The sequence below is a fragment of the Falco naumanni genome, chromosome Z (genome assembly GCF_017639655.2).
Source record: "Falco naumanni isolate bFalNau1 chromosome Z, bFalNau1.pat, whole genome shotgun sequence".
NCBI classification, from domain to species: Eukaryota; Metazoa; Chordata; class Aves; order Falconiformes; family Falconidae; genus Falco; species Falco naumanni.
Window position 1 is genome coordinate 70,707,528 of NC_054080.1, and position 19,121 is coordinate 70,726,648.

The window sequence follows — 19,121 nt, forward strand, 5'->3', positions numbered from 1 at the left end:
AACTTGCTGAGGGTGCTCCCTGTCACGTTGTCTGTGTCAGGGATGAAGATGGTAAACAGAATTGGCTTGCAATCAGCTGCAAGTTAGACTTTGAACCTTCAGCTACAACCTCTTGAGCCTGATGGTCCAGTCAGTTTTTTCACATGTAGTACTTGTCTAGTTGGTGTCTTCCTAGTTAGATTGCAAGTATATTAAGGGAGACTGTGTTAAAAGCCTTGCTGAAGTAAAAGGAAAATTTTGTTTTCCCCAAAGCCAGTTGTTCCATCCTAGAAGGCAGTCAAGTAGGTCAGTTATGATTCGCCCTTGCTAAATCCATGGTAGCTGTTCCCAGTCACCTTTTTACCATTCAATAGCTGGAAATGGTTTCCATGAGGACTTGCTCTATGATCTTCCATGGTACTGAAATGAATCTGACAGACTGTTCCCAGGATTTTCCTGCTTTCCTGTTTTGAAGATGAGTGTAACTTTTTGCCTCCTCCAGTCAACATGACCTGTGGAAGTTGGGAGAGGGTTTTATGGTGATCTTGGCCTGTGCTTTCTGTGTGTTCAGATGACTCTTGTCTCGTCCCACCTACATGTATGTATCTTATCTATATAAGCAGTCTTTAACTCAGTCACCTTTTACTAACGTGAAGCAGTTTGAAAAAGAAAGTACTAGGCAGAGACATGGGGTACTTGAGAGCAGACCTTGCCAGTGAAGACTAGGGCAAGGAAGATACCAACTACTTCAGTATTTTCATTGTCCTGCTTTTGAGGTCTCCTGCCCTGTTCAGTAGTGGACCAGCATTTGCCTTGCTCCCTTTTACTGTTGACGTATCTGCCAGAGCTCTCTTTCCCACCCTTCGCAGATTTTCCACCCCACCTCCAGCTAAGCTATGCCCTTCCTCACTCCCTCCCTGTGTTCCTCTGTTCCTCCCAGGGAGCCTGTCCCTGCTTATACCTTCTGTACGTGGCTTTTTAGGTTTAAGCTCACTCAGGAGTTATCCATTCAGCCAAACTTGCCTCCTGCCTTACTTCCTTGTTTTCTTGCACACTGTTCGTATGCTTTGGAGAGGTTGTCTTTCAAGTTCAACCATTTCTCCTGAGTCCCTTGATATTTAAGGTACTTCTGCCATAGGTTACAACTTCGCAAATTCCTGAGCTAGTTGTGACTGCTGCTCTCAAATCCAGGTTCTTTATTCTGCTATGTGCCTCCCTCAGTGTTTTAAATTCTTATATCACCTCATAGTCACTCTGGATAAGGCTGCTGTCAGCCTCTATGTCCCTAGCTGTTTCTTCCTTAATTCATACCACGTAGTAGTGCTCCTGGTCTACTGAAAGGAGTGCCTGTAGAAAATAAGTCTTTGATGCTGTCCAGACTGCCTGTGCTCTACTGCTCTGCTCTTCCAGTAAATGTCTCAAAGTTCCCCATAAAAACAAACCCTGTAATTATGATGCTTCTTTCAGTTGTTTAAAGAAAGCTTTGTCCGTTTTCTCTTTTTGACTGAGCAGTCTGTAGCATATACACACCATGTTTACACCTTGTTCGCCAACCCCGTGATCCTGATCCACAAGCCTTCATCCTTGACTCCATGGATCAGTGGTATGTTGTGTTGTTGAAATAGTGTGAAAACAATGTGCAACACTTGAAGAAAGTGCTAGACATGTAGTAAACTGGTGAGAAAGTATGTTTGTACACACGAGGAATACCAGTGCTCCCTCCATGACTTCGGACAAGTCGTTTCCCCATCTCAGACTGTGAAGTCTCTGTGGTAGAGGCTGTCCCATACATCAGGTCAGTGTGTCCTCTGCCATACAGTAATAAAGATAGTTTATGGGCAAGCACTACTACCTTCCAAAGACTGCAGGCATGATGACATTAGTACTTTTGAATGTACCCTGCGTCCTGTCTTCATGGAAGCTGATATTTGGTAATACAGAGAACCTGCAAGTCCACTTCACAGTGGCAAAGTACGATGGGAATGTCCCCGTGCAGCAAAGCAAGACTGGAAGGAAACCTGGCTGCTAAAGATGACTGTGTTCGTACAGGATTCTCTCATTACCAGGAATACAGTGATTTTGCGTACAACAGTAGAACAGATCATACTCTTAATTTGGCCTGCCAAGTGCATGGATTTTGAATATCCCTCAGTTAGGTTAGGGCAACAGGGCAGGATGAAGGCATAAGGAAATGTAAATGAATGAATGATGAAAATAAATATTTAAATGACCTGTTCAAATTACTTACACATGTGGAAAGACAAAATACTTCCTCTATTTTTCAGTCAGGAGGAATCTTTGCATGCTTTTGAATAGCAGACATCTGCTTTGTTCGCTATCAGCCAAGTCAAGCTTTGTTTTCTTTTTGCAGTATTTAAAAGTATTTACAGTATTTTATAGAGGACTTACTGGTTTGGGTTACAAAACATGGAAGTTCTCATTGCACTATGTGCTTTTCCCATACCTTCCACATAGGAATCCCCATTCTTAGGCTCAAATATGTGCATGAAGACCCTAATTAAGAAAAAATATTTTTCTGAACTATCCTGCTTGTAATGTTGAGTCTTTTCTAACTGTGATGTTCCCCCCAACCTTTCCCTGGGTTTTGCATTGCCAGTAGCTAAAAGCTACCTTTTGACAAGTTGTTCACCTTAGTTTTCTGCTATGAGAACTGTGCTGCCTCTCTCAGCTGAAGTAGTTTTAGGTAGCCTTCGGCACCGTGTGTTGCATGTTGGCTGTGGTGGTCAAGTTTAGCTACCTCTTTGCAACTTCAGGTTGCAAGTGGCTGTAGATCAGACAATAGAGGACAAATGGTTTAATTAATCTTAATATCATTTTGAGCCTACCGCTGCAATCAGTTGATCATGTTTATACATGTACCTACGCTGACACAAAATCGTACTGAAATAAAAAACGTCAGTGGACAAAGTGAGGGTTTGCAAGATCCATCTTTCTAATATCAGTAGCTATGCCTTGTTTTAAAGAAGACTGGATTTACTTTGATTTCTAGATCAGTGCAGGTTACATTGAACAGATCATTTAATGTATCTCATTGATTTTCCCTGTAATACTGTTGAAACACAAGTCACTGCTCTAATAATTTGTTTCACCATTGAAAGTCAGTACGCAGATCTGGTCCCCTGGGATATCAATGTGTAATCAGATACTCCATGATCTAATCAGGTTCTGCAAGGAGTATGCTGTCAATTCAATGCTTAGCAGTAGAAAGCTTCATCAAAATGGAAAATATTTAAAGTAAATATTTAATTAATATTTAAAGTAAAATGCAGTTCAAAGAGACAACCACGAAAAGTGGGGTGTGCAAAATTTTAAGATGTTTCTCAGATTAAACAAAGCCAAATCCAAACTAGAGTCTAAGATGATTTGTTGTGACACTATTGTTAAAGAAGGAAATGTTATAGTTGTCACTTCAGTTTATAGGGTTTGTTCCAGTTCAGTTAAAATAGCATTGCCATCAGAAATTACTGACTAGCAGGATTTCATTAATGTGATACTTGCCACAGCATGCGTGATTTGGAAAATAATTTTGGAAAGCAGCTACAAAAATGTCAGCAGCAGAGGGTATGACCTGGGCTCTGAACTCATTTTGATGCTAGGATTTGTATCTCCGAGGGCCTAGTCCTACAGTCCATTTCAGAAATACAAGTCCTGCTGACCTTGAAGGAGTTTTGCAAGCAGTGTGACATAGGCAGAGGAGCAGACCTGCTTGCTGTGAGGAGTCTTGGCAGAAGCACCTCCTTCAGCTGGGACAGCAGGAGTGTGGCTCTGCCTGCAGCCAGACAGTATTTCTGTATAAATGGCCAGATTTCACCACCAGGTATTAGAAGGCTAGTGGTAGGCAGGGGTGATGATTATCTCCCAGGATCAGCTCATCTTTCCATAAAGCAAGGCGAAGTCCCTTAGAAAGGAATGTGTTTGCAGATGTTGGCTTTGTCAGCTGCTTTCATGTAAATGTCTAAATGCTGAGCAAAAAAATTTTTGTGTGTGTGGTTGTAGGTTTTTTTAGTGGACGTACCTTGAGACAGAGAGAATTTTGCACAGCAAAGTGTCTTACATATTTGTATTCAACTTCGCTATGTTGTGGAAAATGGTAACTTATATACGCAGGCAGGTTAAGTACTATGTCTTGTTCTTGTCCATAGCGTGTAGTGGAGTTTTGGTATTTTATCAGTGAATGCAATGCTGTCCTTGGCTTCATCTGTTGTACTTACGTAGCAATGGAAAGCAAAGAATTTTAGCGGTAAATTTAAGAAGGAGAACAGCGTTCAGTAACCTTGCTGATGATTACATCAGACTTGAAATAAAGGAATGGTCAGAAAGATTGCATGTCCTTGGCGTTTTTCAACTCATATTTTAGCTGGCTGTAAAGTTGTTGTTGGGGGTTGTTGTTGGTTTGGTGTGGTTTTGCTTTGGTTCTGCAAACTAGGCAGTGCATGATTCAGTGTGCAGGGCCAAGCCCTCCTCCTCTCGGCTCTACGTATTTATTACGTGACCAGCTTTGCTGGAGTTACACCAGGACTGCTTTGACATTCAGAGCCCGCTGACTTCAGTGAGCTTAAAGGTGTAAGAGCAAGCTAGGAGAGAGCAGAGGGAGTGCCCAGACAAGTGGTGGAACAAGCATTACGTTTCCTTCAAGTTCTAGTCAGGTGCTGCTGGGGTAAATGCTGCCAGAGGAATGTAGTGTATTGAGAAGGGCAGGGGAAGAGCCCATTGGTGAGTATGGGTACAGCCAGAAAATTATGTTTATTAAGAAAGAATCACTAATGACTTCTAATTTATGAACAAAATATTGATTGTTTTCATCTGTTGTGTTTTTAGGGTCTCATGACTCATTTAGCTTCTACATTGATGAAGCCTCTCCAGTTGGGCCTGAACAGCCAGAGACGGTCCAGAATTTTGTGTCGGTTTTTGGGACTGTGGCTAAAAAGCTGATGAGGAAGTGGCTGGCTACACAGACCATGAACTTCACCAGCCAGCTGGGGGCAGGTATAAGGTATTTTGATCTTAGAATTTCCACCAAGCCCAGAGACCCAGACAACGAACTCTACTTTGCTCATGGTTTATTCAGTGCCAAAGTCAAGGAGGGTCTGGAAGAGATCAATGCATTTCTCACTGACCACCCAAAAGAAGTGGTCTTCTTGGACTTCAATCACTTCTATGGGATGCAGAAGTATCATCATGAAAAGCTTGTCCAAATGCTCAAAGACACGTATGGGAACAAAATGTGTCCTGCGATATTTGCCCATGAAGTCAGCCTCCAGTACCTGTGGGAAAAGGAACACCAAGTGCTGGTGTTCTACCACAGTCCAGTGGCTCTCGAGGTACCATTTCTTTGGCCAGGCCAGATGATGCCAGCTCCCTGGGCAAACACAACAGATCCAGAAAAACTGATCCAGTTCCTCCAGGCGTCAATCACTGAAAGAAGAAAGAAGGGCTCCTTTTTTATATCTCAAGTAGTGCTGACACCAAAGGCTAGTACAGTGGTGAAGGGGGTTGCAAGTGGTCTCAGAGAAACAATCACAGAAAGGTAAGTTTCTGGCAGGTAACGTGCTGACTGTGCTGAATGTGTGTGTTGGTGATGCTGCTTTTCTAATTGCTGTTAAAGAAACTCCAGCACATGTATTTCCTCTATGCTACTGTGGGTTATTCAGAACCTGGGCATAATCCTGAATTATTTAAAGAGAAATTGAGGGAGAAACTTTTGTATCTTGAAAGGCAATCTGGCATTGAAGCCTAATGATACCTTGCGGGATTGGCTTAGCCTTTTTTTTTTTTGTGTGTGTGTGTGTGTGAATGTGGGTTTTTCCATTTGTTTTCTTTTTAGAATGTGATTTCTTACCATGAGCACTGAACATCTTGCCTCGGATTTCCTTACTTGATGTCGACAAATCTATCTGAATGAACAAGATCATTTAAGTTTTTATGCATTAAGCTTTATGCATTAAGCTTCAGGTATTGGGTAAATATTTTTTTCATTTTGGCTTATCAGCAAAGCCTGACACTGCAGAATTTGCATCCTTAACTACCTTTATACACCTTAACAATGTGTGGCTTTTCTCTCTGCATACCATCATACGTTATATCGAAGATACCAGGACACCATTGGAGTGAACTCACCTCCTGAGAGGCATTCATTTATCATACAGGAAAAAGACTGCAGACCATTGTAGAGGTTCTGTACGTGGAATACTGTGTTGACAGTCCATTAATTGTTACATTACAAAAAGAGCCATCTGTGCAAAAACATGCATTATTTATACCATTCTGACTTTGATAAATCACAGCCAGTTTTCAGCTTAAAGGCATATATGTGTGACTGTGTTCTTGACAACTTGGTAGGAAACCTAACACAATGCCAAGACACAAGAGCTATTTTTTCCCCCTTAAAAAAATAAAGGGTTGCAGGGTGTCACAAATTTATAATGCATGTCAATGGCCTGCTAATGTTCTGCTCCCTGCCTGGATCTGCCTGTGCCAGGAAGGTGTATCGGGAACAGTCCCCTTCTGTGAGATGAATGATGCAGTGCCTGTGACACTGCAACCTGCAACAAAAACATGCCTCATTTTTGAGAAAGGTTGAGCCATTTTTATGGCAGATTTCCTAAGCAACTGTTAACTTGAAAAAACAGGGCAAAACTTTACCTGAAATGGTAAAACACTGATGCAGAAGGTTTTGTAAGCAGTGGAATATGATTCAGAAGTGCTTGAGTGACTGCACTTGAATATACTCCATGTATGTTTTTATAGGTTCCATTGGACTAGTGATCTTCCTTTCTGCTGAGTCTGAAGAGCACTTCTGTGTACTGAAATGCTACTTTGTTGATGGGTTTTACTGTTGAACCCTCAACTTGTTTTTGAGGGATTTGTTTTCCCTGGTAAACATCTTTCCAAGTGTTCTTGTCTCTTCTCGTTGCAGGGAGGTTGGACTAGATGACCTTTAAAGTTTGCTTGCCACACGAACTGTTCTATGATTCTTTAGCACAATCAAGAAACTACCAGGTTCTTCTTAAAGCTTGCTGCATCACAAAAATAACCATTAAAAAAATCTTTTCTTCTTTGGCTCATAATGTGTTTCCTTGAAGCTGCTTAGAAAAATAAAAACTTCAAATGGATTCTGGATGTGTTTGGCTAAGCTCTGAATGACTTGAGCCTTTGAAGCCTTAGAATGCCTTTCTCTATAGCAAATTTTGAGATTATAAACTAACTTGAAATGTCAGTAACTGAGTAACAGTATCTGAATAACAGTTATAACAGTAACAGGGCTGGAATACCTGGAAATGTTAGTTTTCCAAATTTAACAGATTTTTTTGCATGAGCAACGTGTGTAATCATGTCTGCTGCAAGAATACTTTTTCCCTTCTTTGCCTAGCTCTTAACCTTTGCAAAAGAAAAGGACCTTTAAAATTATCTCCAAAGCTAGTATTTAATCTTCCAAGAGTGGCATCTCATTTTGAATTTTTATTTTTATTACAAAACTGTACTGTAGGAAGACACAGGCTTGGCATGTGTGTTAATTTACATACAGAGTTTGTATATTGAGTGAACTGCTCTAAAAGTAAACATCAAGTATACTCAGAACTGCTCCTCATTTGATGATGATAAAAAAATAAATAGATGAGCAATTAAAGCATGCAGCACAGTAAGTAGAATTTGCAGAATTCTCTACAGTCTCACTGCATTAATGCATTTCAGTAATTTAGAAGTATGTAAACCATGCTAATGGAGCCAGGGCATATGGTCCAGCTGCACTGTGTTCGTGCATGAACTATCTGCTAAAAAAAAATTAAAAAAAATTGTAAAAACATTATTCTGTACCTTTCAAAATAAACGCACAGATCAGATCCCGTTATTGTGTCCAGGTGGTAGGTAACATATGTGCTTTTGTTGCCAGTTTCTGTATAGATTTATACATTTTGTACTATTTTCTACTTATTAATGAACGCTGGCAAAGAGCTTTGCATTAAGAATGCAGTATCTTACTCTTGACAGCAGTTTTGTAACCATACTTGGATGGTGGTTTTCCCTTGCATTGAATTTTGAAAGATCTGAATGCAAAAGCACAGTAAGGTTGGATTTTTCAAATAATTCTGGTGTGATGTATTTGCCCCTAAATTAAATTTTACATTTAAGAAATGTTCATTTTGCATTTTCAAATAAAACCTGTTGTCTCTCCATGCACCCCCCACCCCCGGCATCTGTACAGTGGCAATTTACATGTTCTCTGATGTTGTTTGTTATCCATGAGATTATTTACAATTTGAGCATTGGCCACCTTAGTGGAAGAACTTGTTTTCTCTCAGTTGCAGCATCTGTCAGACCAGGAAAAGTATGAGTGGGTGCTATACAGCAATCCATGCTCCTTTCTGCTTCTTTGTAGCTGATGTTGTGAAAGAGCATGGTAAAATATTATTCCATAGCCAGGATGGTTGGTTTAATAGCTTTTCATCATGGCTGCATGTGGTGGTGCAGGTCCACATGTTCAAACTTCAGTAGAGCAGTCTCCTAAGGCAATACATTTCAGAAGGAGATGAGATGTTATTTGTCAGCCTGTTACCCACAGCACAGGTATGCACAATAGGGAGGTCCATGGTAACCTTGATTAAAAAACAGAACAAAAAACCAAACCAAAACAAACCCACAAACACCCCCCCCACCCCCCCCCAAAAAAAATAGTTTCATGCTCCTAGGACTGGATTCAGTAGAAGATATGCCAGGACTAATTTTTACTGATAATGCTTGCTTGCAGGTTTTGCTGTCATCACAGGTAATGCTCTGTGGGACAATGCTTTGAAAGAAGGAGAAAATATAAAGCTATCAAGCTTTCTATCCTGCACAAATAAAAGAGGGAAAAACTATTTCCTTAAGCTCTTCCTAGGACTGTAGCTCAGCATTACAAAACTTTTTAACACAGCTGTCATGTTCATTACTTGAATGAGGAGAGTTGCTTGAGTGTGTGTACATTATTTTTCTTGCATTTGCTGAAAATCTTTGAGGACTTCACTGTGCTTTCAGGCTTAGCATTGTCATGTGCTGTTGAAATGCCAAGAAATACTCTCTGATGAGCAACAGTACATACCAAATGAATTACGTATCCTCTGCTTATTGAATTAACTTCACAGTGAGGCAGCTGCCTTCTGTGGATCTGAAAGGTGGTTGTGAAACAGCCTTTTGATGACTGTAGACCTTTCTTCATAATAATCTGGTTTGTTTTCTGATTTGCAGTGAAATTACTAATTTTTATCTGTGACACTGGAGACAGCATGGTATTCTCTTTGTTGTCTCTAAGGTTGAATAATATAAAGGAAGAATACATATCCTTCAAAGGATGCAAAAATCCTGTGCTACTTTTAAAGCTTTCAAGAAATAGAAAATAAACACATACCCAGCCGGTTATCCTTAGAGATTAATTTGGAAATCAAGTGACAGTGTTCCCTGTAGCTCACATGTGACTAAATCCTTGCCTATCATGCTAAAGCTTCCCCCTTAGCAACCAAAGCAAATAATAAAATAAAATAAAATAAATTTAAAAATCCTGTATATAAGAATGAACCTTTGAAGTGCAGGCAGAGCAGCCACACTATTAACATAACGGGTGGTAAGTAGGCCACAGAAACTCTCTGGAGAAAAGCCATCTCTGGGTGCAGTCATAAACTGAGCAGGGTCAGATATAGCTAGCAAATAGGTGGATATTATATGAAAAATAATCCCTGAAGTTGCAAGAAGTAGAATTTTTTTGAGCTGGTTACTGAAGGTGCGCTCCTTCTCCAAGCCATATCTCGGCCAGCTGAATTTTCAAGAGTTTATGTTGCTGGAGGAGTGAGATTTGATTATATTTTGATCCATGATTGGTACCGACAACTGATGCAGTTCTTAAACTATGTTATGTGAAAAATAAAACCAGCAGAAAAATGTATTTTCCTAATTGTAAAACCAGCAGAAAAATGTATTTTCCTAATTGTCTGGGCATCCCTCCCGCTTGTAACCTGGATGTATGTCTCCATTCGGAGCTGCAGAGAGCAGCAGGCTCTGATGAGCTGGTTTGGGTTTAGGACTCAGCAGCCCCGTAGCGGTGCAGGTGGTGTGTGAGCCCTTTAATGCAGAGAGGCCAGCGTGGGCTCGGTCCCCCGCTAGTGTGTGTGGTACAGGCACGCTTTGCCCTCACCGCATTGTGGAGGCAGCTTTCTGTGCTTGGGGGGGAGGGGGGTTGACCCCAGAAGGCCCAAATATAATTCCTGTTTATTATTAGGAATAATATTAGAACGCCATAAAACCTAAAGGCACAGGATTTTTAATAACTTTGTTAGGGAAAAGTGTGTATCTACCTGTTAGTAGTCTGTGGGATTTAGTCCAGAAAGGAGGTTGGCATGGTGATCGCCAGCTCTGTGACCACCAGTGTTGGTGGTGGCTTTGCTTTGCGGTGTTTGGGGTAGTTGGCTTGGGGTTTTCTTCTGGGCTTGGGGATGTCTCACTTTCCCTCTATTTGGCCTGCTTGTAACTTTTATCATGTTATGCACCAAAACACTTGCTTGCAGTTATAGTATATACTGCATGACAACTTGTAAAAATATTTTTACGTGAGATCCTATCATCACACTCTGAGCACAGTCTGACCCTGTGTATACAGAAAGCACCAAGTGTTTTTCATCATGAAAAGGAAGTGTTCATTCCCTCAGCCCTGCCGCTGTAAGCTGTCACTAATGTCTACTTGTCTTAAAGATTTCATGCTTCAACCTGCACAGCTGCTGTAGTGAAATTGCAAATGGCTCATTAAGTCATCTGGGTTTCCTTTGATCTTTCTGACATTACTTAGATCTCTAAGGAAACTCTACAGCTAGTACATGCTAACAAGTGCTGACCGTGGGGAGAAATACATTTGTTGATGCTGGGCCTGGATCTGCCTAGCTGCTTTTACCTCATTGTGAAGGAAGCTGTTCCTTAATGGGTTGATCCTTTTCCTCTTCATTTATAAAGTACAAAATGAGCACAGCGGTTTACACAAAGAAGCCTTTCCAGATTGATTCGCGAGGTGGCATTCAAGCAGATAATGACTTTCTGTAATACAAAGACATTTAATACAAACCCAAGCAAATACAAGCTCAGCACGCATGACGTCTATGTCTCTATGTTGTATTAGCACTTGCATGCATTGCCTTCAGGACTAGGTGAGGAAGTAGGTCTATAGGCACGTCCTTGTCAATTTTTAAGCAGAGAACTGGGCAGCTCTGGACTAACGTAACATGCAGTTACTATATGTTTGGAAGTTTGAATTTTTAGTCTTGGGTAGCTTCTCTGTGGTCCTGGAGTGGTAGGACATGGATAGAAATTGTCAGAATATTCCTGTCAGCTCTGAAAACCCTGTTGCATGTGCTGTATCATTCCTGATGGATTTGGGCAAGTCTCAGCACCCTCTAAAGCCTTAGAGGACTTTCAGTTGTAATCTAGAGAGAACACATCCACACTGTCCCTGGAGAAGTCACCTGCGTATCCCCAGCTTCTGCAGTGGCTGTCTCCACTTGCATGGTAGGCTAAGGGAGCTACAGAAAGCCCCTGGGATCCATCGTCAGGAGGTACACCAAGCTTCCAATTAGTTTTACTAAACAGTGCCCCGTGCTTACAATTAGCCTTTGTTGACTGAATGAGCAGTTAGACATGCAGGCTATAGCCAGAGCTGTATCGGGGCAAAGCATGTGGAAGAAACAATAAGGGATCCTGGCTCCCTGGTGCCACATTTGTACAAAAGAAACAGCTGGAACAGAGGTAGTGGGAAAGGACTTGTAAACAGGGAAGGCAGACTAAAGGTGTCGCTGATGTACCACCTTCTGTACGGTGCAGAACTTGCATAGGGTATAAAAATGACCATGTTTTTCTTCCATTAAAACAGTGATGCTAAAGGTTGTTCCCTGGGAATTTGGTAATGTCTGGGATGGAATGCAATTCTTTCTTAGAGAACCACTGTCATGGTGAAAGATGCTGGTTTGATACCACATAAAGCTTAGTTTTATTTCTTTTCTTAAAGCCTGGAAATATTTAATCCTATTTTATTGATTTTATTTTTTTCCACTACAACATTACTCCTAGGCAAAGGCTTTATAATTCTGTTTTCTATCAGGATTGATTGGGGATGGCGGGAGCTGAGTGGGGTGTGTGTATGTGTGTGTGTAGCTAAGTTATAAACTTCATGTAGTCAGAGATTATAGTAAGAGCTTGTCTATAATTATAATGATAGCATCGCATGCATTGTCCTAGGCTGTACAGTTGCTTCAACAGAGAGCAACCTATCATAGTAAAATGTCTTTCAGTTTTTCTCAGACACTAAGAAAAATAATGGAAGACATATCTTTAAGACATTGAATGATCACACAGTGGGATTTGACCTTTGGCAAGATTTTAATATTGTAGCTGTTGATCTGAGTGGTTTTGTAACTAAGCAACTGTCATCCAGAATGTATTATAAAATAGTATTAAGATATGAAGGACAGTGAGTGGACTAGGAACCATGGTGAGATGCAGGCACTCTCCCACTGAAAATTTTTGGTTTCTGAGCCATAGCACAGGGGAGGAACCTTACTATAATTTCTTTCATGGTGGGGTGTTGAAACCTGCTTAACTTTCTTTCAGACAGCTCCATGATGCTCTCAGTTGTGCCAGCAAGCACTATTGTGTAGTAAATCAAGAATGAAATCAGATCTTGGGTGATGGGCTCCTTAATTTTGCTGCTGGACAGTGAAGGACAGCCATGGACTTTTATTCCCTTCCCAGGAGGATTTACATACTCTGAGGTCTGAAACTGGCTCCTCTCCTTTTCCAGTGAGACCTGTTCAAATTACGTCCCTGAAGCAATGCCATAATACAGATAATTCCTGCAGGTGTGGCAGTGTGCTGTGTTGCTTGTGTAACTGGGAAGGGAACGTTTTAGCCAGTGTGCTCACTGCCTTGTTTGCCAGGGTTTGAGAGGATATTGCAAAGAAGCTCACCTCCTTATGAGCAGGCTTCTTCCCGGAGTTAAATTCCTTACAGTTTCCCTTGGTTTTACTGCTTACCAGAGGACAGCAACAACAGGGCTACCCTTCTGCTCCCTGCTTTTAATTGAGGATAATGCTAAGGCAGTGAGGACTCAACTCCTCAGTACCCTTCCCTGCTGTCCCAACTGAGCCATCAGCTGGGTGGTGCTTGTGACTACTGTCCCTACATCAGGAGAAGGATCTGCCTCCACTCAGGACCACTGTTGTCACATCGTTTCCTTAGCTGCCTTTCACCATCTCTCTCCTCCCATGCATACTTTTTTTACTTTGCTTTCATTTCTGCCTTAGGGCTGTGGCAAGCAGTCAGCCCAGCAAGTTTCATTTTTACTTCAGCTGCATATGCAGTGGTGATGGTTAGGATTTGGACAATTGAGATTAAATAATTAAACCTGAAAACAGTGTTACCATCAAGCCTTTAAGGTTGCCACTTGGAGGAATTAGGAGAGGATGTTGTGTACCCAGAGATGCTGTTTCAGGCGGTCATAGGGTGCAGGGTGGGCGGTCCAGAAGTTTATTGCTGCAAGGTCATCAGGGTGTTTGTGTGTTGTCTAAGACAGGCGCTGTTTCTCTGAAGAGTATGAGCACACAGTGTGGCAAGTGTCTGTGCCTGGTTTGGTCCGTCTGTTAAGCATCCTTCTGCAGAAGGTAAAGGACAGGGCTCAGCTGAGAGGGATGAGTAAGGTCACCTCTGCGGCACTGGAAAGCAGAGCCATGCTCTCTTCCTGCTCTCACACCAGGCACAATAAATTCTGCGCCTGTTGCTAATCTCAGCTCAGAGAGTGTTTGGCTGATAATAATCTGTCTCACCTAGTGGCATTTGTGGCTGGCTCCCTCTCTCCATCAGACAGCTTTTCAGTGCTATTACTGTCTGACTGCACTAGAACAGAAGAGACATAAATTCAGCTTGAATGGTTTTCTCTTGGTGAAAATCTCCCTCCTTTGAGCTCTGCAGTCTGAGGAACATTTGTGGGAGTAGTAATCCATATGAGGAACATCTGGTTTTGTGGTTTTTTTTTTCCTAAACTATTTGTCATGAGAGTTATCGGTGGGCTGTTGCTGAAAAATAATTTCTAGCTCAGGCAGGACTTTTCTTTATTCTCTAGTAACTGGAAATAGTGCATTGGATGGACTGACCACAGGCTTGTTACTGCAGTTCCCTCTAGTAACCTGCTAGCTTCTTTTCTGCTTGCAGCCAGCATCAGCCGTAATGCCTGTGCAGCTTTTCTCAGGGTACATCTATTCTGAGATCCAGACTCACATCTGGTTATTTTTTAAAGTAGTGTGTACTTTTCTCCAGGTGTATGCTTGTGAACTCTTCTCATCTCTCAAATAATGTGTCTGCTGATGCACAATATACCAGTGCATTGGGATGTGCTGACCCGAGTCAGTTCTGCATGGAGGTGTGCAAGGTCTCTCTGGCTGGTCTTTGACACTTGAGGTGAGGCAGATGCTCATCTGAGGCTGAACACCATCAGCATCTTGTGTGAGAGGTCTGCAGAAGGAAGGGGACTGCAGCAGCTCTATGGTGAACGTGCAGCTTGGTCTGTATCCCACAAGAGTGTGAGCCACTGCAGGGACTCTCATGCTCAGTGCATGGCTGATGTAACAGGTCTGTGTTTTCTTGTGCTGATGGAGTGGAGTGGTCCAGCACATCTCCATGTCATGGTTAAAGAGGAGGGAACGACCTCTCTCTGCAACCTCTCTTGGCAGTCTCTCTTCCCACGCCTATTGAGTGGATGGACCTCAAGGCAGGGAGTGGGGGAGCAAAGTCCCTCCCACTGTAAGAGAAAAACAGGTTCAAGACCCCCCTGAAGAACCTGAAAATACAGAGGTTTATGGGATCTGACAAGATGCATCCCAGAGTCCTGAGGGAATGGGCTGATGGGGTTGCCAAGCTGCTTTCCATGGTATTTGAAAGATCCCGGCAGTCAGGTGAAGTCCCCGGAGCCTGGCAAAAGGGCAGCATTGCGCCCATTTTTACCAAGGGTAGAAGGGAGGGCCCTGGGAATCTAGTGACCTGCCAGCCTCCCCTCTGTGCCTGAGAAGGTTGTGGAACAGACTCTTCTAGAAGCTGCGCTAAGACCTGTGGAGGGCAGGGAGGTGATTCAAGACAGCCAGCATGGCTTCACCAAGGGCAGGTCCTGCCTGACCAACCCGGTGGCCTTCTATGATGGAGCGACTACATGCATCAGTGGACAGGGGAAGACCTGCAGGTGCCATCTATCTGGACTTCTGTAAGGCCTTTGACACGGTCCCTGACAATATCCTTCTTTCTAAACTGGAGATATGGATTTGATGGGTGGACTATTCAGTGGATAAGTAATGGGCTGGATGGTCATATCAAGGGAGAAGTGGCTCCGTGTCCCAATGGAGTACAGTGATGAGTGGTATCCCTCAGGTGTCTGTATTGGGACCAGCCCTGTTTAATATCTTAATCAGTGACAGACAGTGAGATTGAGGGCACCCTCAGCAGATTTGCAGGTGACTCCGAGCTGAGTGGTGCGGTTGACATGCCTGAGGAATGCCATCCAGAGGGACCTGGACAAACTCAAGAAGTGGGCCCATGTAAACCTCTTGAGGTTTAACAAGAAAGTGTGCAAGGTCCTGCACCTGGTCAGGGGAACCCCTGGTATCAATGCTGGCTAGGGGATGAATGAATTGAGGGCAGCCCTGTGGGTAAGGACTTGGAGGTACTGGTGGGTAAAAAAGCAGGACATGAACTGGAAACATGCACACACAGCCCAGAAAGCAAACCATATGGGCTGCACCAAAAGCAGTGTGGCCAGCAGGGCGAGGGAAGTGATTCTGCCCCTCCACTCTGCTCTGTTGAGACCTCACCTGGGGTACTGCATACAGCTCTGCAGCCCTCAATACAAGAAAGACAAGGACCTGTTGGAGTGGGTCCAAAGGAAGGCCAAAAAATGGTCAGAGGGATGGAACACCTCTCCTATGTGGACAGGCTGAGAGAGTTGGGGTTCTTCAACCTAGAGAAGAGAAGGCTCTGGGGAGACTTTACTGCAGCCTTTCAACAGTTCAAGGGGGCTTATAAGAAAGATGGGGACAGACTTTTTAGCAGGACCTGCAGTGATAGGGATAATGGTTTTAAACTAAAAGAGGGTAGATTCAGGTGAGATCTAAGGAAGAATTTTTTTATGATGAGGGTAGTGTAACACTGGAACAAGTTGCCCAGGGAGGCGGTAGTCACCCCATCCCTGGAACCATTCAAGGCCAGGTGTAGGGGGCTTTGAGCAACCTGATCTGGTTGAAGATGTCCCTGCTGATTGCAGGGGGCTGGACTAGCTGGCCTTTACAGGTCACTGCTGACCCAAACTGTTCTGTGTTTCTATGACTTCTTTGTTATGATGATTCTCAATCAAAGATCTATCTTGGCTTTACCCTGGGAGGATTTTAGTTTATTGTTGATGCATCCTTTGCAATCCCTTGCTATATTTTTACAAGCTATAGAATGCATTTTTTAGTCTACCTTTTCTCTCGTGGTCTCTGATGTGGTTTGTTTCATTTGTGATATAGCAACCCTGTTTCATCAATATGGAGTTCTCATTAAATAAAATACAAGATCAGTTCAGAAGTTACCAGTATTACGGGAAAAATGAGAGTGCTTACAATATCTGCCTACTCGTAGTGCTGATCAGAGCCAGGAAGAGCTCTCCAAATCATCAAAACATTTTTGTTTTTAAAGCTAATTTGAGGTCACATAAGTGGTATGTTGGTTAATATTTTATTTCCTTGTTTAGGAGTTTGGTCTACAGTTGTTAGATGTGGCAGCAAGTGCATGTTTGTGTAAATTGTTTCAGCCTAGCAATTACAAAACCACTTGTCCTTTTTCCCATTAGTGCAGCTTTTTATTGAAAACTGCAGGTGTTTTAAGTTTTACTCTTTTTTTCAGCAATGTATCTTTCAGTGTTTTTCTCCAAGGGAAGTCTATTTTAGCAAAATAATTAATATGTCAAAACATTGCAACTTTGTACTTCTATTACATTTGTCTTATCTTCAGATTTATGCTACAGTGTTAATAGCAATGTTTAAAGCTGCTTCTATATTCACAAGTTTTCATTTCTGTTTTCAGAAATAGGTCTTGAACTTTATTTGATGGGAAAGGCCAACATTTTCTATTTGCTTTCTAATTAGAAACAAAATCACATTTTGAAATGCTGGAGTTTCTCACAGAACAGCAGTTCTTCATTTCAGACTAGACAAACCTCAATAGTCGTGTGGCACTGAAGTACCCAGCCTTTACTTGCCCCTCAATATCATTGTTGATCAATGACAGTCTGCAGACAATATCATACTTTTTCTCTCATTCCTAATGTCCATTTTAATTTTGTTTATGTCTATTAGAAATGACATTTTTATCCATTAGTTGTAGGGTGACTACTACTGGCTAAGTAAAGCAGAAGTATTATTAACAATAATTTACCTGGTGTGCACGGTAATAAAACACTGTGGAAGGACAGAATACTTCAGGGAGACACTATCTAAGACAGAATGTGGCACATCTCCAGGACTTTTACCTTTTTGCAGAAAAAGTAAGTCAGAACCTGTTTTTAATTCTTCTCTGAGAAAGTTCAACCTCATTATTTTTACCAAGTGAAATGCCCTGACTGCCCTCTTTAAAATTCAAAATGATTTGAAGTCAAGGCAGACAGCATGATGGTAGATGTAGTCTAGAGTTAGTGATTTGGGACTATGCAATGTGAAAGAATCTGACTCAGCTTTATGACTGATCTGAATTTTGTTGTCAGTCATGTTGCCATTGATTGCATCATTCACACATTTCAAGGCTGCTGGCTGTAAGTTTGAGTTAAAAGAAAATACGACTATCAGCATTTGATTAAAAAATCTGCCAATGATGACTGTTAAAAACAAGGGCTTGAAGGTCACCAGAGGTGTCTAACAGAGTGAGATAAGCAGATTTTATTGCTTCCAGGAGATTCCTTTGCACAGTGCAGTAAGTAAACTGTACCACTGTTACCTTAATGATAGACCCTTCTGAGCTGGTTAAAATAACTATTAATCCTGCTTATCTTCATGTTAGGTTCTGCTATATTCAGTGTGGAGCTTGGAAGTTAGTTTTTCATCCAGTTTTTGAATTGTCAGAACTCTTCTTGGAGTCATCTGGGAGCCGCCTTCTGGTATCACATCTCCTGGTATCACTGGGGAACATGTTTTATAAAAGCTTTAAGAAGTGAATACATTTAAACAGGGAGGAGAGTGATCTGTCTAATCTCCATAGCAGAACTGCTGAAGGACTAGCATGAGCATTGCACGCATTAAAGCAGACCTATGAAAACAGTGGTTTAGAGCACAGAGCCGCAAACATAATGCCCTTATCTAAAAATGGCAGGGGAATGGTCTGAGCTCCCACAGGCTTTCGGGAGAAGGCGAGGCTGAAGAGCTTAACTGGAAAGGAGTGATAATTAAAGATACAGAGGCTAATGGAAAGTAAGACAAATGTGGGTGAGGTTTTGCCAAAAGTGGATGGTGTCAAATGATCTTCCATTTGTTTTTGTAACTAATAATATGGAAGTTTTACAGGAAAATTCTGGGATTTCAATAATGCAGCTGGTAAAGTGTTGAATGGGATACTGCAAATTCCAAAATGAAATTGGGGAGTCAGAAATGGAGTTGGGACTGGTTGGAAGTACTAGACTGAAGAGAAGGTAATGGTAGCATTCCTCAGAGAGCCTGGTTGTCTCTGATATTTCTGTGAAGGACCTTGAATTCAGCTTTAGGAGACTGCTGATGGAGTTTGCTGATAACACAAAGTAAGAGGCTATCTTGATAGCTGGGAAGCTGAGGGATGACATACAGCAAGAACTGGATGCCTGCAGAATTTAGAAATGAGCTGGAATTCAGTGGTATAAAATGCAAGGTCATAATGATAGGAGCAGGCTCTGGTAAGGTGGATCTCACCAGCTGGGGATGAGAGTGTCGCCCCTGTCTGGGTAAAGCTGAGCCCTCAGTGGAAAGCATCTGTGAAAAAAGCACTATCTTCTTGATATGCACTGAGGCATTTCCAGCATGTGCAGATTGCTGCCCAAGGTGTGAGTAGGGTATTTTTAGGATATTCTGTGCAAT

General features: G+C 42.1%; 1 protein-coding gene across 2 annotated transcripts in view; it reads left to right on the forward strand.

Annotated features, from left to right (window-relative positions):
• PLCXD3 (phosphatidylinositol specific phospholipase C X domain containing 3) overlaps positions 1 to 19,121 on the forward strand; it is an 86,575-nt gene that overhangs the window by 49,748 nt on the left and 17,706 nt on the right. For both annotated transcript variants that reach the window (XM_040580778.1, XM_040580777.1), the window contains exon 2: positions 4,819 to 5,527. In XM_040580778.1, coding sequence (XP_040436712.1) covers positions 4,819 to 5,527 — 709 coding nt within the window. The remainder of the gene's footprint in view (positions 1 to 4,818; positions 5,528 to 19,121) is intronic.